Source organism: Miniopterus natalensis, chromosome 1 (genome assembly GCF_054644295.1).
Source record: "Miniopterus natalensis isolate mMinNat1 chromosome 1, mMinNat1.hap1, whole genome shotgun sequence".
Classification (NCBI taxonomy): domain Eukaryota; kingdom Metazoa; phylum Chordata; class Mammalia; order Chiroptera; family Miniopteridae; genus Miniopterus; species Miniopterus natalensis.
This window is the reverse complement of record NC_142081.1, coordinates 111,437,179-111,460,160: the sequence shown is the minus strand read 5'-3', so window position 1 is coordinate 111,460,160 and position 22,982 is coordinate 111,437,179. Positions and strand designations below refer to the sequence as shown.

At 33.6% G+C, this 22,982-nt stretch overlaps 1 protein-coding gene across 1 annotated transcript in view; it reads left to right on the top strand.

The window, feature by feature from the left end:
• Positions 1–22,982, top strand: part of MIA2 (MIA SH3 domain ER export factor 2) — a 77,016-nt gene that overhangs the window by 37,452 nt on the left and 16,582 nt on the right. Inside the window, exons 14-25 of the mRNA XM_087824998.1 lie at positions 46–150; positions 692–814; positions 2,386–2,503; positions 3,734–3,780; positions 5,254–5,344; positions 7,189–7,327; positions 10,971–11,072; positions 11,882–11,942; positions 12,620–12,655; positions 16,202–16,269; positions 17,485–17,567; positions 19,648–19,776. Coding sequence (XP_087681124.1) covers positions 46–150; positions 692–814; positions 2,386–2,503; positions 3,734–3,780; positions 5,254–5,344; positions 7,189–7,327; positions 10,971–11,072; positions 11,882–11,942; positions 12,620–12,655; positions 16,202–16,269; positions 17,485–17,567; positions 19,648–19,776 — 1,102 coding nt within the window. The remainder of the gene's footprint in view (positions 1–45; positions 151–691; positions 815–2,385; positions 2,504–3,733; positions 3,781–5,253; positions 5,345–7,188; positions 7,328–10,970; positions 11,073–11,881; positions 11,943–12,619; positions 12,656–16,201; positions 16,270–17,484; positions 17,568–19,647; positions 19,777–22,982) is intronic.

Here is a 22,982-nt window from a genome sequence, read left to right as displayed (position 1 = left end):
TATTAAACTAATTATTATAAACTTGATATGTTATATTTTACTTAGGCCAAAACAACCTTCAAAATATTTCAAATGCATGAAGAACGACTTAAGATAGCTATAAAAGATGCTTTGAGTGAAAATTCCCAACTTCAGGAAAGCCAGAGACAGGTTTGTACTGTAGAGACTCTTCAACTTGTATTTATAAATCTTCTGGGCATACTGATGACTGACCCGTGCTAAGGGCAAGAGAAGGCTTTTCCTGGAGAGCGCAAGAGCAGGGCAGTCTTCCATATATCCTTTTGTGTCTCTTTTGTGTAGGATACATTTTAATACAAGTAAGGCATGGTATGTATATACCGTGCTATATGGGATATAAGGAATGGTACAAAATGACCAAATCTAACATATATATCTCAGAAAACTTTTTATTTGATGTGAGTTTATTATGTTAATCGGTTGAAGAATGTTTAAGTGTCTGTTATTTTACATTACCACTCTTTTGAAAGGTCTTTGCAAACAGGAACCCACCCTTCCTTTTCTACTTCTGCCCCTCCCTCCCTCCTTCATTGCATCCCTTCCTCTTTTTCTCCCTCCCTTCTTAGCAGCACACTGTATTGGTGTAATATCTCTTAATGATACACTTAAATATATAAATAAGTATGATAAGATAATATGAGTTTTTCTTCTCTTTGTGGGGTTTGAATTTTAGCTTTTACAAGAAGCTGAAGAACTGAAAGAACAAGTGAGTGAACTTAATAAGCAGAAAATAACATTTGAAGACTCCGGAGTATATGCAAAACAAGTTCTGTGTGATAAAGAAAATCAGATCAAGGTAAATGGCCCTGCCGGTTTTAGTGACTGAGTCAGCTAGAATTTTATACTAATCTGAAATTTGAAAATTTTGTTTTTAGCAGTTTTTATTATGATCATTTGGCCAACTTGAGACTGTGTACTTTTTTGGCATACATTTCAATTTGTACCAGTATTGTCATCCTTGCTGCGAAATGGTGACAAAATATATACATATTTTATATATGTATGTATATGTATCTGGTATATCTCAACATTCCTTTTGTCCCCTTTTCTCTCTCCTTATTTTAGTATGGGTATTAAATGAGAAAAGAAAAAGAATAATGGATTTCACCTTTGTCTTTAGAATGCCATCTGTTTCTGTTGATAAGAGGTTGGAAAGAATTTTAGAAATTGGACAGATGAAGTTATATGTATTAGCTGAATATCTTTAATACTTAGATTAGCTAGTGTATGTATTTTCACAGAGATGAATACTTTTAGAAAATAAATTGAATTGAAACTTGTCTCCTTTTCCTACCCCCTTTCCTGCCTACTCATTTAAATCTTATGCTTTCAAGCTACAAACAGATACTCAGGTGTGAGTATCAAGTAATAAAACTAACATTCTGTAATCTACAAAGTGAAGTGGATGTTATCATCTTGAAAGCTGCTTATGTTGCTACTAAGAATGTTTTCAAGATTCTATCTTTAGGAGTTGTATTCATAATTTGGCATATTGTTTTATTCCCCCCCCCCCCCAAATTTGCTCTACTAAAGGACTTGGAATTCTTCCTGAGCAAAACAAGAATGAAACAAAACAAAACAAAAATGAGATGCTAATCTCAAACTCTATTTAAAGATATAAGCCATGTTATTTGTGCTTGGAACTCTCAAGTTGATCAAAACGTGTAAATTATAGGGCAGAATGGGTTTTTAGGTGGGTCCTTCCACAGAAATTCATGGCACAGTCATTTTATTATTTATAATGCTAGAAAATCTTCTTTCAAGAAAATGCAAAAAGTATTGTTGGAAAACCTCTCATACTCCAACTCAGATTCCCTCTAATAATTTTTTTCCCCTTTATGTCAATTGAACTCCCCAGCTAAAAAATTGAATCTCCAACTCAGATTCCCTCTAATAATTTTTTTCCCCTTTGTCAATTGAACTCCCCAGCTAAAAAACTGAATCTCTAAAATCTGATCTTTTCATATATCGTGTATCTCACTTGCAGATTTGTTCAACTTCACACAAAATATACTCTCACATTAATGGCCAGTCTTATTTGTGGCATGTGAGAAATGTCATGTATATAAGAAAATGTTTTGTCACTTTATAGTCATGTGATATATTTGGCAAAAATGGGCCATTATCAAGAATTGTATTTGATTTAGGAATAACCAGTTTTTGTTTTTAATGTTCAGAAGTTAATAGTCAATAAATACTAGGTTTTTCAGAGTGTTTATGTATCTCAATACCAGCTGGAGAATAAGAGCTCATGTACTGTTATTTATGTGCATTGATTTTTAAACTATAAGTGTACATTCAGAAGTTGTAAATCATTAGCATGAAGTATCACCCTCTCTTTTTTTCCTCCCTTTGCTAAATGTTAAGTCCCTGACTGAACGCTTGCTAAAGATGCAAGATTGGGCTGCTGTGCTTGGAGAAGACTTGATGGATGATAACTTGGAATTGGAAATGCAGACCGATTCAGAAAATGGTGCAGTCTTAGGTATTAAATGACATATTCTCTTGCTAAAAATGACTAGCTCTTGTATTTCCTTTTAGTCCCCCATATGCACCATGTTCTTTATACATTTGTGCTTTGCTCCATCTTGTCCATCTTTCTCTAATACTCTGTCCCTTTCTCACCATCTCTTATTATTAACCTTCAGCTAGAATACTGCCCTTTCACTAAATCTTTCTCGAACTCCTCAGACAGACTTGCAGCCTCCTTCCTTTCTGTTTCTTTTATATATTGTACATATTGTCGTAACAATTTTCACATTGCTTCATAATCATTTCAGTGCCCTTTTTCCCCTGTGCTAATCAAGTGGTTGGGTAAATAGTTTGAAAAATGAGTGTTCTATAAGCAAATACCTCAGGATACTTTTTTTCCCTTTTTTCTTTATTTAGATAGTTAAGATGGTTATAATACTTTATTCTTGGCCATCCTGAATTGTTATTGCTGTCGTTGGTTTCAGTCTGTAAACTCAGGAAAAAGTTATGTTCACCAGCTACTCACTGTATTCTCATTTAATTCCTTTGGCTTAAATTTTTTTTTTTTTACATAGTAATAGATTCAGAAAAAGTTGCAAAGGAGTACAGAGAGATCTTATGTATCTTTCACCTAGTTTCCCCTAATGATAGTTCTTCTGGCTTTGTGTCCTTTCTCTTTTCTCTCCCTTTACCCTTGTATAAATTAACAAATTTATTAAGGAGAAGGTATGATTTTTAAAAAAAATCCTTGGGTGATCACATTAATGCGTTGGAGGAAAATTACATTTCCAAAGTAAAAGAGTTCAGTTTTGTTTGTACTTTTTCACTTCTGCTTTATTTTGTAAGAAAGAAATCTTTTGCTAATGAGAAAACTCACGCTTGTTTAATGTTATTTTAGTTTGGAGTACAATTTCACTCATATTTTGTGTGTTGAAGGAATCCAAGAATAGTCAAGACTGTGGGACTGTATTTAGGTGAATGCTAAATCCTTGTTATAACTCTGTTCTTGGAGTTAATGGTGAAGAACCTTGTTAATTGATATTATGGGACTACTAGTGCTTTTATCATTTAACTTCCTTGCAGCAGGTCCAAGGCCATTACGCCTTATACCAAATTCATTATTGTAGCAAGAAGAGGGATTATAAGACTCTAGTTGAGTGAATTAATAAAATTATTTGGATGTCTTCTGTGGCATTGCATTTTCTTTCCTAATTTACTGTTATGTTTTTGTGTTTTATAATAGATAATGAACCAAAAGGAGCTTTGAAGAAGCTGATTCATGCTGCTAAGGTTTGCATTACTATATAAATATATATTTAAAAAAATGGAATAAATCCACATATCTTTAGTAACTATTTTAAAAGTCCATTTTATAGTTAACATATAAATGATAAGAATTTTCAGTAGTGGTCAGAATTATCTTCATCAATTGCTTTTTTCTTTTTCATAACTTTAGAAATTCATATTGTTTTTTAAATATATTTTTATTGATTTCAGAGAGAGAGGAAGGGAGAAGGAGAGAGAAATAGAAACATCAATGCTGAGAGAGTCATTGATTGGCTGCCTCCTGCATGCCCCCTACTGGGGGCTGAGCCCACAACCTGGGCATGTGCTCATTTGGAATTGAACTGTGATCTCCTGGATCATAGGTCGATGCTCAACTGCTGAGCCACGTTGGCCAGGCTAGAAATTCATATTGTTAACTTTTAGAATTTATTATAACAAAAATTTTCAAGGTCTGCATTCATTTCTTTTGGATAAGGAATATATTAAAAATGTTCATTCTATTTTCTCTCATTTCTCTTTCAGCATTTTCCTTCCTCTGGTCTCAGTATTTTCCTATCTCTATTACCCAGTATTCTATTTTGAGAAGTAAATACTAGTTTCATTTTCTTCTGGTTTATCCCATCTCTTTTCCATCCTAGTAGTGGTATCCTCATCTTTGCTGAACTGTGAGAAGTCGTGGTAATATAGTTTGAAGATTACTTTAATCAAAATGTATGTAGCTCTGTTGGATGGAGCATCATTCTGATGTGCCAAGGTTGTGGTTTGATCCCCTGTCAGGACACATATAAGAATCAACCAATGAATATATTAATAAGTGGAACAACAAATTGATGTTTCTCTCATTTTCTCTCTCTCTCTCTCTCCCCCCCTTCCCTCCCTCTCTTTCTTTCTGTCTCTCAAATCAATAAATAAAAATAAAAAAACCCTTATGTGTTGAAAGTAAACAGAATGAAAGTAGCCACGGTTTAAGCATTCATCACTGATCTTCTCATTCCCTGTTCTGAAATTCACAACTATTTAAAAAAAAAAATGTTTTTATTGAATTTTTATTTATATATATTATTATTATTTTTAAATAGAGTCTTTTTAAAAATATGTTTTTATTGAATTCAGAGAAAGGAAGGGAGAGGGAGAGAGAGAGAGCGAAGCATCAATGAGAGAGTCATTGATCAGCTTCCTCCTGCATGCCCCCTACTGGGGATCAAGCCGGCAACCCGGGCATGTGCCCTGACCAGGAATTGAACCAGTGACCTCTTGGCTCATGGGTTGATGCTCAACCTCTGAGCCACACTGGCTAGGCAATTTACAACTATTGATGACTTTCCTAACCTTCTAAGATGGAAGCTGCATTGTTAGTACATTCTAGGCGATAATTTCATCAAAGTGATAATAGCTTCAAAAGGCTGGGATGGTATATTGGGATTTTTTTTGTATACCTGATTAATGTTGCTTTTTTCCTTCTCCTGTTCTTTGAAGTTAAAGGCTTCTTTAAAAACCTTAGAAGGAGAAAGAAACCAAATATACACTCAATTAACTGAAGTAGATAAAACAAAGGAAGATCTTACAGGTAGGTAATCTACATACTTTTAACGTTTTTTTAAATAAATACATCTCCTTACAGAAAATGGTACCATGAATTGAATGAATTATGGGAAGATCCAATTTGATTGTTTTTTTTTTTAAATTTTTTTTACTGATTTCAGAGAGAGGAAGGTAGAAGGAGAGAGAGAGAGAGAGAAACATCAATGATGAGAGAGTCATTGATTGGCTCCCTCCTGCACACCCCCTGCTGGGGATCGAGCCCGAAACCTGGGCATGTGTCCTGACCCGGAATCGAACCTTGATTTCCTGGATCATAGGTCGATGTTCAACCACTGAGCCAGGCTGGCTGAGCTGGGGTTTTTTTGTCGTTTTTTTTACTTTTGTTTCTTATTTGTGAAAAATTAGTCCTGAGTTTTTGTTGTTGGTAAAGCTTTGTCAGTTTTCTCCATGTTTATATAAAATTAAAATAATGAAATTATTTAAAAAAACATATAAAACCATACATACCTTTGAATTTCAGTGTTACGTGTGTGTGATGGTTTGAGATATTAAAAAGTAGCAAATTAAAACTTTAAAAAACTTTGTTAACTGCAAAATTGACCTTCAGCAGTGGTATATTTTACAGATGTTTATAGTATCGTTTTCTATAGTAAACAATAGTATATCAGCACATGAATGAGTGATATTAGACTTGTAGAACAGAAGCTTTTTTTTATTGAAACATTTTAATTTATTTTTCTTAAATAGTTGATACAAGCCACATCCCATTTTATTTACAAAAAATAATAATTTCACCATAACCATTTGCATAAAAAAATAATAGAAGGACATACTCAACTATCAACAATGATTATCTTTGAATATGGAATTATGGATAGATTTGTCTTTTTACTTATCTGTATTTTCAAAAATTTCTGCAATAAGTGAATTGTATTTATAATAAAACATTTTTTGAAAATGTTGAACCACCTAGTGTCAGCCATTTACTCTCCCAGTAATTGGGATTTTTTTCTCTCCTGAAATAAATTTTATAAAATAAAAGAAGGTTGAACTACCAGAGGTACAGATTATTTAAAAAAACATCAAAAGATCATAGCCTCATTCACATAGTATTGGTAGTTGGATTATTTTTAGATTTTGAAAAGTAATATTAACTTAAAAATAAAGTTTTGTTATATGTAATGCATAGTACTAAAAGCCATGGGAGAGTCACTGGAGGAAAAGGTAGGGAGCCTACGTTCAAGGAAGCTGCATTTCAGTATTTTAACAGACTCTCAGTGTGGAACTTTTAAGTGCCACAATACCAAGGAATTTGCTCACAAGTTACCCCATCCCTTAATACAATTGCTTGGCAAATCTTTATTATTTTCCAAAACTAGTATTTGGAGACTGTCTGCCTGTACCCTTCTTCGAAATCTAACTTCCTTTTTTTAATGGATCATGAAAGATAAATTCCTACAGTTGATCTCTGTTCATAACATGAAGGTTTTTTTCTAAACTGCTTGCCCTCTTTGTTAATCATTTACAGTGCTATGTTAAGATAGAGAATATTTGGAAGAAAATAGTTACAATAGAAGTACAAAGATACAATGAAGATTTAAGTATTGGTTTATTGTGTTTTTTTTAATAGGGATGATCCAATTTTAATAAAGATAACATCCATCATTAATGTCTGTTAAGTGACTGTTCTTGGCAGTGGTTTAAAGCTTAAGTAAACAGGTGTATATTTAAAAATACCTTACAGATTTTCTGTTGTTGGTGGAAAGAATTTAGTTTATTAATAATTAATTATTTTTATCTGTATGAAATGTTAATATGCAACTCAAAATATTTACTCCTTTAATTGTGACTTTTAAAATTTTTCTATAGAGTGTATTAAAAATATCCAGACTGAACAAGCAGCTTTGCAGCCAGAGAATGAACATCTTGAAAATGAGAATCAAAAGCTTCAGCACAAACTTAAAGTAATGAGTGAACTGTATCAAGAAAATGAAATGATACTTCATAGGTAATAACATTTATGTTGATACCTCCATTGAATGGCAAGTAAAATAGCTTAAAATGTTGCATATAAAGTTTATGTGACTATCCAAGTTCTGTTTATGATTGAGTTGTAGTTCATCAATTCATTTTTAAAGAAAGTTATTTGACCTTGAAACACTTTCTTCAAGGAAGAAAATGTAAGTGATGTTGGGCTTTGCAGACTAGTTCACAAAATCCTTTTTAACTTCTTACAGGTAATCAGCAAATTATTGCTAATTAAACTGCAAGCTAGGTCAGGAAATCTGGGTGGACATACTAGTAATTGCACTCTACCCATTAATTTCATCTCTTGATATACGTAAAACTGATTCCTTTGTCCTGTGTAAATTGCTCCTCCCAAACTGATTCTTGTCTCAGTAAATGGCAGTGCTATTTGCTGAGTTGCTCATGGCAGCTGATCAAGCCATCCTTGACTTCTCTATTTTTTTTTTTTGGTTTGTTAATCCTCACCTGAGCGTATTTTTTCTGTTGATGTTTTTAGAGAGTAGAAGGGAGGGAAGGAGAAACAGAGAGAGAGAGAGAGAGAGAGGAACATCGATGTGAAAGAGACACATTGATTGGTTGCCTCCCACACGTACCCCAACCGGGGCTGGGGATCTAACATGCAACTCAGGTATGTGCCCTTGACCAGGAATCGAACTCCAGACCCTTTGGTGTGAGAGCTGACATTCTAACCACTGGGCCACACTTACCATATTCATTCTGTCTTCAAATTCTGTCACTTTCCTGTATCCTGAATCTGACTAGTACTTTTCACCATGTCCTATACTAATAGTCTGATCCAAGCCATCATACTTAATATCTGGTTTGTTGCAGTAGCATCATGAGTGGTGTCTCTTTTTATACTCTTAACTTCCTGCTCTGATTTTAGCAGCATAACCCTTCTAAAAATAATGAGTATTGTCAGTCTTGCTTAGAACCTCCAGGTGCCTTCATATCACACTCAGAATTTAATCCAAAGCTTTATCATGGCCTACAAGACCCAACAAAATTTGGCCCTTGGCTACCTCTTTAATTTTAGCTTATTTATTTTCTTTTTCTCTCACTCAGTTTTAGTCATACTAGCCTTCTTGATGATGTTTAGCATGCCAAGCACATTACCTCAGGGCCTTTTGAACGTAAAAGGGATTATTTGCGGTGAAAGAAATACTTTTGAGTGTATCTTTTAGACAAAAATATGATAGATTATAGAATTTTAATAAGTAATGTTTAAAATTTCAAAGAAAAAAAATTTCTTTAGGTACTCGAAGTAAGGATGGGAAGCCGAATAGAATCCTAGCTGTATGTGTGTTTTTCACATTGTGATTTCATTCATTAGTTTGAAATGCTTTGAATGCCCAAAATATTGTATATTCCATTTTTAGATTTAAATTAAAATATTCACTACTCAAATTCAGTGTATTACGACACTGGTTCTTCAGAGTAGAATATGGACAGTTGTTAGTACTAATAAAATGCTAATTTAAAAGTTTGGCCTGGCCAGGCGTGGCTCAGCGGTTGATCATCGATCGACCTAGGATCCAGGAGATTGAGGTTCGATTCCCGGTCAGGGCACATTCCCTGGCTGCAGGCTTGATCCCCAGTTGGGGATGTGCAGGAGGCAGCCGATCAATGACGACTCTCTCATCATTGATGTTTCTGTCTCTTTCTCTTCCTCTCCCTTCCTCTCTCTGAAATCAATAAAGATATATTTAAAAAAAATAAAAATAAAATAAAAGCTTGCCTGCATATAGTGTGATTTAGATTCATTTTCTAGATGCTGGATTGATGTTTTTTACTACTGATATGTTATATTACTAGCACTTTTCGAAATACAGTATTGAGAAGTGAAATAGTATAGAAACTTGCTGTGTTGCTTTGAATATGTGAAGATGTGATTGCTTTTTGGTTATCTTGTTGGGTTTCCTTTCACATTGTAATTTTCATCATTAATAAGCCCACCCAAATTCAAGGGGAAGGTTCATAGACTACCTCTCGGTGGGAGAGATGTCAAAGAGTTTTTGGCCATTTTTAATCTGCACAGTCTGTAAAAGCACTTCTCTCCCATCTTCAAACCAATTACACTTTTGTGCTTTTCCTAAGGCTATGACTTTTATTTTCTTGTAACACCTGTGAAACAATTGACCTGGAGAGTGCTTCCTAAGCAATAGGCAGTGTAGTGTGTAGAATATAAAACATTTATAGCCACCTTATATAACTTCTTCAGTTGTTTGTTATGTTCCTCCCTAAAGTTCACTAAGAAGGGGAGTCATTCATAGTTAGGTCGCCAAATGTGTTTTCCCGTGATGTTCACTAAGTATTTCTTAAGGGACCAGTGTTATTAATGATACCATGTGAAACAGCTTGGGTAATTTAGTATAATGGAGCCACTACTTGCTAGCTCTATGCTTTGGTTCAGTTATTTAGTTTGTGCGTTTTTTTTTTTTTTTTTTTTAATGTTCTTATTGACTTCAGAGAGAGGAAGGGAGAGGGAGAGAGAGATAGAAACATCTGTGATGAGAGTCATTGATCAGCTGCCTCCTGCACACCCCCTACTGGGGATCAAACCCACAACTGGGACATGTGCCCTGATCCAGAATTGAACCACTATCTCCTGGATCATAGGGCAATGCTCAGTCTCTGAGCCATGCCAGCAGAGCCATTTTTTTTTTTTTTTCTGAAATATTTACATTGAGGTGGGCCCTAGAAACACAGACCTTTAGCCCTTGGTGAGCTATCATAAAAGAATATGCGAGATGCTGTACATCTATGCAGAGTACAGTCTGGTTCCTCTGTGTGTTTTTTCTACTTATCTTCACCAGCCTCCTTTTATGATGGATATTATCCCATCTAAACTGGATGGGCTCAGTTTTTTCCTTCTGTTCTATGCTTCTGCAAACCATCCATTTCCAATGTAACAATTTCCACTAGGGCAGGCTTCTAATTTTCATTATGCCTTTGAGATTTCCTTTTCCAGCCCGTGTTTCCCAGCAGGGCCATTTTAAAAAAAATAGTAACATTCTTGTAGAATTGTTTTGGTAATTAAAGAAGATTATACATGTAAAATTCTAAGAACAGTTCCTGGTACATACTAATGGCACAGTTAAGTTGGATATTATTATTAAAAGAACTAAAAGTAGTAAGCAGGACTACTACTTTTATTTACTTTGGGTTCTTTTTTTTTGGTGATCTAGCCTGGAAGACTAATCAATATTTTACAACTTAACCAACTTAAAAATTATTGAAACAGTTCATTAGCTGGTGACTTCTTGTCTAATAAATGTAATACTTCTTTATATAAGAAATCTTGATAAAATACAGTCATAATAATTTTTATTATTTACCTTTGATAATCATAATTCTATAATGAATTCTTATAGGAAACTCTTGAAACTTTCATATTAGTAGTACCGTTCGTTATTAGACAAGATGCTTTATAATTTGAGTTTGTAATATTAAATCCCGTGCCAGGAATATTTACACCGGTACTTTGTTTTTCTTGTGTGTGATGTTTTTAGTGGCATTATGCAAATTGCTTTATGGACAGCACCAGTGTGATATAATTCAAGAGATATAATTGATTATTTTATGACATATACTAAAAGAAATAAAACACTTTTTGTTTTAAGGAAATTAACAGTAGAAGAAAATTACCGGTTAGAGAAAGAAGAAAAACTTTCTAAAGCAGATGAAAAGATCAGCCATGCAGCTGAAGAGCTGGAGACCTATAGGTATTAAATATATTTTATCCCTTTTTGAGGTGGGGAGGGTGTCCAAAAGCCCTAATACTAGAAAAAATAATACAGCAATAACAAAAAATAAAACAATGTAGTTTTGTTTTATTATTTTCATTTAGATGTCTTGCTATAATGCAATTATACAGAAATTATAAAAAGGAAAGATATTTTTCTTTCAGTATGTGAGATTTTAAATCTCTCACAGTATTAGGTGTACTTGAACATAGGCAGCCCTATTGTATTTTAATGTCAACAAAATTATGAATAGCCATTAATTAAAAAAAATCTTTCCTCTTTGGTACAAATGGGGATGAATATATACAGTGTTAGTGAATTCAGGAATTATGCCACAAAAAGAAGAGTAAGCCACAATTAAAGTTCTGAAGAAGTGTTTATAAGATAAGTCTATCAGCAGTACACCAAATAGTTGTGATACTGCATTTGACATTAGGGAGTGTAAGCTTGAGTCTTATCCAAAAGAAGGAATTATCTTGTTAGTTTTATAAAGGTAACAAGTAACATTTTATTTCACACTGGGCATTAATTTTCTAGAATTCTATTAAGATTACAGCCATTTGAATAAATCTTCCTTTGGTTTGGGTAAACCCAAGTAGTAGTCCTTTTAAATCTTAATTTTAAAATTGTATCAGGGAAAAATGTACTTTAGAACTGCTTAAAGGCAGTTAATGTGTGAAGTTCTGAACTTTTTCTTTTTACATGAAATAAATATTTCCAGTAGATATAGAGTGTTCTACAATTTCTTAGTATATGTTACTAGTAGAATGATTATTTCTTTCCTGTAGAAAGCGAGCCAAAGACCTTGAAGAAGAATTGGAGAGAACCATTCATTCTTATCAAGGGCAGGTATGTGTGTGTGTGTGTGTGTATATAACTTAAAACAATTCTGATTTGTTTGAATTGATATCTCTCTTTTCATGGAGGAATATAGTTACTTGACTAGTTGTACACTTTTCTTGAGGTTTTACATGTGGCTGTGGAACATTTCTAGAGAGCCAGAGATTCTGTGAAAAGAGATCTTATTAAAGTTGCCATGTCTTCTGCTGCTTTGGGAATGTGAATTGCATAAACAAATAACATGCAGGGTAGAACAAAAGTAGGTTTACAGTTGTTCGTATGGAAAAAGACATGCAGGTTATGATTATTACAGTAGCTTTATTAACTGTATTTTGTGTACTCACTACTGTAAACCTGCTCTTGCCCCACCCTGTATATAAGCATTGGGGTCTCATATTCAGTCCAGCTAGTGTTTCTTAATTGGCAACTCATTTTGTAGTTGATTACTGCATAAAGTGGAAATTTACTAGACATAGTTTAGTTGTCATTACATTTAGTTTTGTTTTAAAAGTATAATAGAATAGATCATGTGTATATGAAAATTTGCTTTAAAATGTTACTGACTTTTCAGAGATGCTTGAGTTATTTTTGAGTTTATGAGTTGTCTACTAAATCATAGTGGTAGTTGTGAATATTTTTTACATAAGAAAAGTAGTTATCAGTAGTATAATGATTTTCTTTTTCAGATTATTTCTCATGAGAAAAAAGCACATGATAATTGGGTAAGTATTAAATTTTCTTAGGTTCTTTTATCAAATTGTTCTTTTTCCTGATTTAAAAGAGCAGTATAAAATGTACTAAAACTAAAGGTAGGATTTAAAAAAATAATTTCCTTTTACTATGTTCCTTATGAACTAAATACTTTGTTATGGCACTGTTATTCACAAAATCTGATTTTTCCTTCTCTGCTTTCAGCACATTGCTTCTTTGCAAGGAGCTTACACTCTCTCTGGGGGAGGTGATGTAATCTTCATGGCTTCATTGTTTCAGGTCACTGGATTGCCACTAATTACTGTGGACAAATTACTTGAATTTTTCTGGGCCTGTTTACTCATCTATAAAACTGGGATCGTACCAAGTGATGCTTAAAGCCCTTTCTAGCTCTAAAAGTTCTAAAGATCTAAAAATTCTAGAATCTAATTCTCAGTGTTGAGTTACTTGGTACACATTAAGAAAAAGACCGTCATGAGAAATCTCATGTCAGTCCTCCAGAGAAACTGAGTGAGGAAATCATAAGGATGCAGATTTTGACTAATTATAAAAACCATCCCTCTAAGTGTTATTAAGAGCCAGCCTTTGGTCAATGTGTCCCTAGGGGTCTTCAAGGAGAGGCAGTTTGCACAGTGGGTGAATACATGGGGTCTGGACTTACCCTGTCTGGGTTGGTATCCTGGTTCCATCACCTAATGCCAGTTTCCTTACGTATAATATAGAGATATCATTAGTACCTATTTCAGAGAGAGACTGTAATGATTAAATAAGATAGTTCATGTGAGGCTATTAGCCAGGTGCCTGACATAGTAATAAGCACTTAGTAAATGTCAGCTGTTATCATCACTGTTGTTATACTGAAGCTTGGGAGGTATTTCTTAGGCATGGATGTTTCTTGGAATGGAGATTCCAGCTTAATGGGTGGGAAATTAGATATGTTGAATGTTAAGGTCCTTCCCAGTCCTAAGATTTTTTGTGCCGGGTATTGAGAGTTCAAGTGAAGATTTGTTACTGAAGTAAGCTGGATATGAATTTAGTCTTCACCACTAAATACTCACCACTTTCTAAATACTCAGATGCTGATTTTTAAAAAAAAGATGGACTGGAATTGATGTTTTTTAATATCTTTCATGTTGTGGGTCAGGAGTGGGGAACGTCCGGCCCACAAAGTCATTTGATTTCGTCCTGTCAAGGCAAACGCAGACAGGACTCGAAATTCAATAAATCTAGGAGCTTTTTTCATAGCTAGTTTTTAATTTGATAATTTTGTATGGTCCACGAATGATGTTATAAATATCCAAATGCCCTTGGCAGAGAAAAGTTTTCCCACCCCTGTTCTAGGCACTGTACTTCAAGACATTTTACATGTATTACTTATTCAGTCCACACAATAACTCTGTAAATAGGTCCTAAATTCAAGTTTAATAAATGAGAAAACAGTCTAAGGTTACATGATTAGAGAGTGAAGAGTGGAGATTGAAATTTTGACCTTTTACAAAGTGTCTTGTGTTTTTTCTGTTCTGTTACATTGAATTTCTTAGTGAAGAGTGACAGTGACTTTAAAATATGCATAACATGCCTTTTGTCTCAAAATGAAAATATTTTTCAGATTTTATAAAAATATTTACTCATTATTAAGCAAAATTTCAGACTGTATAGAAAGGTAAAAAGAAGTAATCAGCAATGTTACTTTCATTTATCCCATACTTTTTAGTTTTTATCTTACTGAATTTATTGGGGTGACATTGGTTAATAAAGTCATATAAGTTTCAGGTGTATAATTCTAAGTTACATCATCTGTTATTATTACCATATAGTGTATTATATGTTCCTCACGCCAAGTCAAGTCTCCTTCCGTCACCATTTATCCCCCTTTTACCTTTATTCTGTACTTTTAAAAATACATTTAGACTTGAAAGCACATACAGGGTGTCTCCCCCCAAAATGTATACACATTTTAACAGCCGATAGTTCAATTTTTTAAATGAAATGTATTTTAATAAACACTGCCTTTATAATTATTCAAAGTGTGTGTAAACATATTTTTGGGACACCCTATGTATGTGTTTTAAAAAATGGAATCATATTATATATTGTTTTATAACCTGTTTTCTTAATGTGTCATATTTTTCTGTGAATGTTTCATAATTTATATAAACCTTTCCCATTTGATAAACATTTTTTTCCACTTAAAAAAATATCTTTATTGACTTCAGAGAGAGGAAGGGAGAGGGAGAGAGAGAGAGAAACATCAATGATGAGAGAGTCATTGATCGGCTGCCTCCTGCATGCCCCCTGCATGCCCCCTACTGGGGATGGAGCCCGAAACCTGGGCATGCGCCCTGACTGGGAATTGAACTGCTGTTTCCTCGATCATAGGTCAATGCTTAACCTCTGAGCCACTCCGGCCAGGCTAATCTTTCTTTTGAACTCACAGAGCACTTTGTGTTTTCTTTTGTGTCCTATGGCAAGTACCATGCTCATTTAAAAATATACATATTTTTAATCCCCATCCAAGGAAATTTTTTAAATTGATTTTTAGAGAGAGAGGAAGGGAGAAAGAAACAGTGTGAGAGAAACATTGATCATCGCCTCCCATATGTGCCCTGACCGGGGATCAAACCTGCAACCTTTTTGGTGCATGGGATGACGCTCTAACCAGCTGAGCCCCTCAGAGTGCAAGGGGTCCATTCTCATTTATATTCGTCTTTACCACAGATTTAAGCTTCTCAAGATAGGTACTGTTTCTTTTTCCTTAATACTTGTACCTAATTGAATGCTTTTTTTGTATATTGTAAGTATTCAATATCTGAATGCAGTGTTTTAGAATACATTGTGGTCATTCACTGAAAATACAGTTTTATCTAACCTTTGGATATAAGCTTTTCAAAAGTCTGTATTCATTTGCCACCAGTTATTTTTCTATTTTTTTATTGTAGATATATCATTAATACATACTATACTATAATGATAGAACTTACTTTTGACTTACTAGCTATGCATTTTTTGTGCCTTAAGGGTAAATATGTTCCACTGTGTGGAAAACATTTAGAAATAATTTTGGTTCTGCATTGTTAATAGTTAAATGAATTGGTATTTTATTAACTAAAATCTTTAGGGTGTAATATACTTTTTTTTTTGTTAGTAAAAAATTGATTATGTGATTATATATTGGAAAAAGATTTACCCATGGAGTCATTTTGATAGTGAGTGCTAAAATATGTTTAAGCTATGTTTTTTGTGAATATTTACTTAATTTGTTCTTTGACCAGTTAAAGTCACTTCTCATATGCAGTTCTCAATTTTAAGTGAACACATTGATAGTGTAGTTCTTTTACTTGTAAAAAGTTATGGTTATAGACTGAGTTAATTTACCTACCTTTGTATGATAGATACAGTTGCCCTAGGACTCCCTAAATTAAAACTTTTAACATTGAATTTACTGAAATACTTAAGTGATTGTAATATTCGTATGCCATCACTGAGATATTTATATATATGTATTTTCATGTTAAGTTTGTATAAAGGTGTTTTTAAAATTTATTCTTTTCCTTAAGTTGGCAGCTCGGACTGCTGAAAGAAACCTCAATGATTTAAAGAAAGAAAATTCTTACCTCAGACAAAAGTAAGTATCTTAGTGGGAACATTTTAAAAACTTTATTCTTAGTTGTTATTTTGTTAATTAGTTAATACTTTTATAAGGATGAACAAGAAAACATATAGTGGATTCAGCATATCTGATAGTGAAATCTATTAGTTTTACTGAGTTCCTAGATTTTTTTGTTTGAAACATTTGTCTTAGAGAGGTCACTTTAACAGAGAAGGAAACTATTCATGGATTCTTTTATAAAAGGTGTAACAGAACTTAAAATGATGACAACAACAGGCTAGGTAGAGGGAGATTACTTACATAGGATAGAAAGAGAAAGGGTGGATCTCTCTGAGGCAGTAGTTCTCAGAGTTTCAGCATCTTTTAATGGATAAATGAATGGAATAAATGTTTATTACTTATTCCTGAGTTTTAATGTAATGGGAGGCATTACTTTACAATAAAAAAAATGAAAAGGAGAATAAAAATGTACATTGTACAAAGAGAAGAGTAAATGCTTTTCTATGAGAATTGTAACAGTCTTCCCAGAGTGTTGTAATTTCTTGCCAGAATGTGCCATTAACATTATACAATATTCTTTTTAGTCTTCTTGCTTGCCTTTTCTACTCAGAAATTAAAACCAAATGAATAAATGTTTTATTTCAGAGCTGATGGTCAAGAAGTAGAAATGGGATTCTTTTAAAATACCACATTTCTAAGATAAAACCTTTAGGAGTAAAATAGTAGGATGAGTTAATTGGATTCCAATTTTACATTATGGTTGGAATTCTATGTGTAACATTACAATGGAAAGCAATGTGACTCAAAGCCTGGAGCCCTGTGTTTTAATCCTGGCACTTTCATTTTCAATAAATCAAACTCCTGGCCTAAGTTTCTTTAGTTGAAAAATGATAGACTTGAACTGGTTGACCTTGGAGGACCCTTCTATTTTTTAAATTTGGGTTTTGTGATACTGTACTCTTTATAGTCTGATTTTGAAGAAAAAAAAACAAAACAATTTCAAATTGCAGCAAAACATCACTATCACTTGGCAAAAAGAAACCTGTTACCCCAAAATAGTAGTGGGGGATATAGAAAGGTAATTTGGTCAGATAATTTTAAAGGATCTGTTTCTTTTATGCATATATTGAGAAAATGAAGAGTAGCTTATATATGATAGTGGCATTTTTCTAGAAATGTGGGTGCTTCTCTTGGATGAGTAACTTAGAGATGTTTGTTCTTTATTTGCAGATTAACTGAAACAGAGCTTAAATTTGAACTTTTAGAAAAAGATCCTTATGCACTTGATGTTCCAAATACAGCATTTGGCAGAGGTAGCTTTTTTTTAACCCCTCATTTAAAAATACATATATATTTATATATATATATATAAGTTGTACATATAATTTATATTAGTGTAAATTTAACACAATTACTTATAAATATTTTAGGCTTTGGAGCTAGTGTTCTAATCTAAGTTCTCTCACACTTTCCCAGGTTTCTGAGTTTCTTTTCCCTAGCGATAGTATAAATACTTGGTGCCTCTCTTTCTCAGTGGGATTTTATACAATGATGTATATTTAGTACCTTGAGCTCCTTGAAAAGCAAAGTGCTTGACACATAGTAAGGTACTCATTAATTATGTTTTGAGAGTGAATGGTTAAGGATTGCTTAAGTAGAACAGCATTGTGACTGTTTACATATTAACTATTCTTTGGTATTTGTGTGAATTGTAAAAATAAGAATTAAATGATTATCAAGGAAGCTGGTAGCAACATGTATTTGTACGGCAGAAATTTGATATAATGTAAGCACAAATGTTAGATATATTTTAGTTTCATAATTTATATGCTATATATTAGTGAAGTTGATTTGCCATACAAAAGGAAATTTTTACTTAGAAAAAGATTTTTACCAGTATTACACTTGTCTTATATTTTTATGATGCCTAATGATATACTATTCTCTTCCTTAAGTAAAAAAGGATACTTAAGTATAAAAAAATGAAAATGAGAATTAAAACAGCCTTTAATTATTTAAAAATATTAATTAAAAGGTGGGAAACCTGAGTAATCTGAGTTGTGATTGCTTTTATAATCCCTCAAAAAAGGACCAGTTCTTTGGAAGATGTATTTAATATTTCTGTCCATTCAGTAATGAGTTAGCATCTTTAATGATCTCATACTATTTCAAAAAGCTTAAAGTTTCAAAATAATTTTGGTTGAATTAGAATTAAACTTGTAAGGCAGTGAAAACAAATCTATCTTTATATAGATAGAATCCCATTATAACCTTTGAGAAGTTATAAAATCATTTTGAGAGTCCAGTTTCATTAAAATGAAAGTCTATTTCTACATTTTGAAGATAGCAGACTATTATGAATTTTAAATAGTAACAAAGTTAGGAGTGGGAAGAATTATACAGAAATAATTTTTATATGAAATTAATGCAAAAATCCCAGGGGTGGGTAAATAATGCTTTGATCTTTTGTTGTAACTACATGTATATATTATGTAAACTACATAATAAAATTTAACATGTTTAAAAAGTGTTATTTTTGTGGTATTTAAATTCGTTTTTTGCTGTTAATTTTTGATCTTTTGAAGCATAACCATTATTTGGGAATGGTGAAGTTTGTAAAATGATAGGGCTCTTGGTTATATGGTTTATAGATAGAGTGACAATTTTTTAATGAATTAGTGCATGTAAATTGATTTTTCTTGGGCTGCCTCCAGCACGCACCCAGAGTGGGGATTGAACATACAGCCTGGGTATGTGCCCTGACCAGGAATTGAATGCACCACCTTTTGATGTAAGGACGATGCTCCAACTGACTGAGCCACATGGCCAGGACTGTAAATTGACTTCTCACTGGCAATGAACCAAAAGTAATTTCTGATGCTTTAGAGTATTTTATGCCTTTTTTCCTACTTTTCAAAATTCGAAGCTTTACTCAAATAAATCATGACCTAACATAGGCTATCTGGCCCTGATTTTAAACTGAGCCCTTCCATGTTACAACCCTCACCAGCTGAAATATCTAGAAGCATTCTGCCATCAAAAACAAAACAAACAAAACAAACTTTATGCCCCCCAAATCTTGTAACTCCAGAATATCACCAGTATTCTTTGCTTAATATTTTACGGTTATTTTATTTATATGTATTAATTATGAAGAGAAGAATGTTTTGATTGACTAAAATGTACATTTGGTAAACTGACTTTATGGAACCCAGATCCATATTGAATTCTTTCCTGTGTTAGCAAAACCCAAGGCATAGTTAGTGTTCAGGACATGGATTAAACTTAAACTGGCAAGAGGATGACCTGATGGTAATTGTTGAAATGGGATTCTAATCTGTAGTGTAGCTAATTGAAACTATGAATTTAAACATGCTGTTTTAATTATTCCAGAGCATTCCCCATATGGTCCCTCACCATTGGGTCGACCTTCATCTGAAACGAGAGCTTTTCTCTCCCCTCCAACTTTGTTGGAGGGTCCACTCAGACTCTCACCTTTGCTTCCAGGGGGAGGAGGAAGAGGTATATTGTTTAAACATATTTATTACTCTGGATTCTTCCTTTGTATTTTCATCTCAACTTTTCTTTAAAAACAATCTTTAAAATAATCCTTTGGAAAATGCAGGCACTCCTTGCACTTATTGTGGGTTTAACTTTTGTTTGGAAAAGGAGCTCTTTGAAATCTAAATTTAATATATTTTTCTCTTGGAAACTGTGTTATTTTGGTCAAGCACTTTATGCATATCTTTTTAAATCATATTTTTACTTCTTAAAAACTTTTATGCTACATAATATAAAACTTTGTAAAGAATACATAAAATAACAATATAACATCATAAAATTGTATTTTCATGAAAAATTATTAGGATGTAGAGCTTTTTTTACTTCATTATCATGATTTTTTTATTGCAGAAAATCAAAGTGAAAGAACCTTATTTTAGTGTTGAGGAATTCAGAATTGCTCTTTTGTACGCAGAGTTTTGATGATAACCTTAAACCAAAATCATATTTTAATACTTTGAAAAACCAACCTCAGATTGTCTGCTCTGCCACCCCTTTATGTGTTTTTGTTTGTTGTTTTTGTTAATCCTCACCTGAGGATTTTTTTCCAGTGATTTTTAGAGAGAGTGGAAGGGGTAGGGGGAGAGAGAGAGAGAGAGAAAGAGAAACATCTATGTGAGAGACACATTGATTGGTTACCTCCTGCACGCACCGCAACCAGGGCTGGGGATTGACCCTGCAACCCAAGTACAGGCCCTTGATGGGGAATTAAACCTGTGACCCTTTGAGCCACACCAGCCAGAGCCCCTTTATGTGTTTTTGAGAATTTCCGAAGCGACTTCAAGCCCCTAAGTATTAGTTGTTGGTCTTTCTGCATTTACCTCATCAGCACTTACTCTGGTGTTACCTATGTACCTGGAGTATTCCTCCTTTTTTTTTCTTTTTTTTTATTCTTGTCAACTATTACAGATGTCCCTATTTTCCCCTCACTTGCCCCCTCCTTCACCCAGTCCCTGCCCAGCTGGAGTATTGCTCTTTTGATCTTTTGTCATACTTTGTTCACTTTGTCAAGTTGCTTTAAAATTTTCCTTGAATTGTGACAAATTTCAAAGATATAGAGCCCTGTCTGTTCCAAAATCAAGTTTTACATTTTTACCCCCAAGTCTGTGTTTTGTTAGCACTGATAGCATTCTTCACCAATGTTGTGTTCCCATTCCCCCTTTTTGTCAGTGATTTTAGCGTATTGAATCTGAGGTAGGAACAGAAAATAATGAGACCAAATAAAAACAAACTAAACCCAACATAGGAAAGTTCTAATACTCAAATGGATACTATTCATCAAAGTAGCCTCTCAGAGAGTCTGTGTACTCTGTTGAAGCTTCCATTATTTTAAATGCTTTTGGAACAATTTCTTTGGAATTGCCTTCAAGAATATGAAAAAATCAATTTCCTACTTTAAGTTTGTGAGACATTCTCTCTTTGCCCATTTCTTATTTATATCCCCTTTCCCCATCCTTAGTTTGCTACCCTTAACAACTGGTCCTTCCTGCTTCCTAGTCCTACAGCAGATTGGCCCACAGCCTGGGGGATACTTCAGAGGGAGAGTTTAATTGTATTGGCTTTGAACTGAAAGCTCCTGTGGAGAGAGATTGAGTTGCAGATTGACACTTGGAGCTCTAAGAGAGCTTTGCTGTAGGCACTCTAAGGAGGAAACTAATTTTGAAATTCACATGTGTGCTGTAAGTGCCCTAAATCCATCCCCCCCTTTTTGCCTAGAGTAAGAAATACATTTTGTATCATGTCATATTACACATCAATATAAATGTAATTGAAACCAGTTATATGAAATAGTACTTACTACTATTTTCGGTGCTTTCTGATATTTTTCTATTCAGTTTTATTCCATTTCATTAAAAAAGAATAGTGATTAAAAATTAAGACTAAGTTTATTTCACGCACCAAAATGGGTTACAACCAGCAGTCTGAAAAACAGTGGCCTAGAAATAAGGGTATAATTGGCTAGATGCAAATGGGAATCACTGGAAAGTGAATGACATAAGTCAAGGATTGCTTGTACTCAATTGAATATTTGGAATAAGAGTAAAAATTACCTTTGATTTCTCCTCTCCTATTTAAATGACTTTCCTCTCCTTTTTAATTACTTTCAAGATATGATGTGTTTACATTATTTGCAAGGGTGTTTTACTATTTGGTAGAAAAGTTACAGAGAAATTGAAAAAAATGTGTTATGTTACAACATATATCCTGGTTACCTGCATAAATAGTTTATTTAAAAAAATAAAAACATAAAAAGAGAAGCTACAGAGGATTTAGGTAAGTAATCAACAGGTATTAAAAGAGTTGTTTTGCACTGAAGGTTCTGATGACCCACCAAAGAAGGATGACCAGTACCCTTCCTTTTTTCACCTTTTAAAATTTGAAAGTTTGGGTGAGATACATGTTTGAATAAGATTGAGTATAGGGAAAATAATTTTTTTAGGGTAAATTTTATAAAACATTGGGTCTGAATGAAAAAGTTTAACCTTTAGCCATTTAAGTTTGTAATACTCATCTGGAAATAAGTCATTTGGCCTGTATTTGGTTCCCTGGAAGTAAACAATCAGAGGAAAGCCTTGGAATGTCTCCTTTAAAGATCTGTGCTCACTGTAGGAGAATTTAGCCTAATTACTCTTGCACATTTCTACCAATTCAGTTCTGCTTTTCCAGCTTTTTTCTTTTAATGAACTGATTAGGATGAACAAAATAGAAGGAAAGATTTGGGGAATTTTTAATAGACTGTACAACTATAAGGAAAAGAGAGAGTTGACCTTCTGGCAGAAAGGTCAGTTGACCTCTTGACAAAAGAGAGTAGATAAAATTTTTAGAGAGAGTGGAAGGGAGGGTGGTGGGGGGCAGAGAGAAAGAAAGAGAAGTATCCATGTGAGAGGTGAGAGAGACACATTGATTGGTTGCCTCCTGAACTCACCCTGACCTGGGGCCTGGGATCAGACCTGCAACCCAGGAATGTGCCCTGATCGGAAATCGAACCTGCGGCTCTTCGATTCATGAGCTGATGCTCTAACCATGGAGCACATGGGCCAGGGCTGTCTTTTCTTTTTTAATTAATATAGGTTATTAATTTAGGTACTGTCCTTTGTATACTCATAAGAAGGGAATTTTACAGTGTTTCCCTAATTTGTTAATGTAGGCATGACACATTTTCTTAT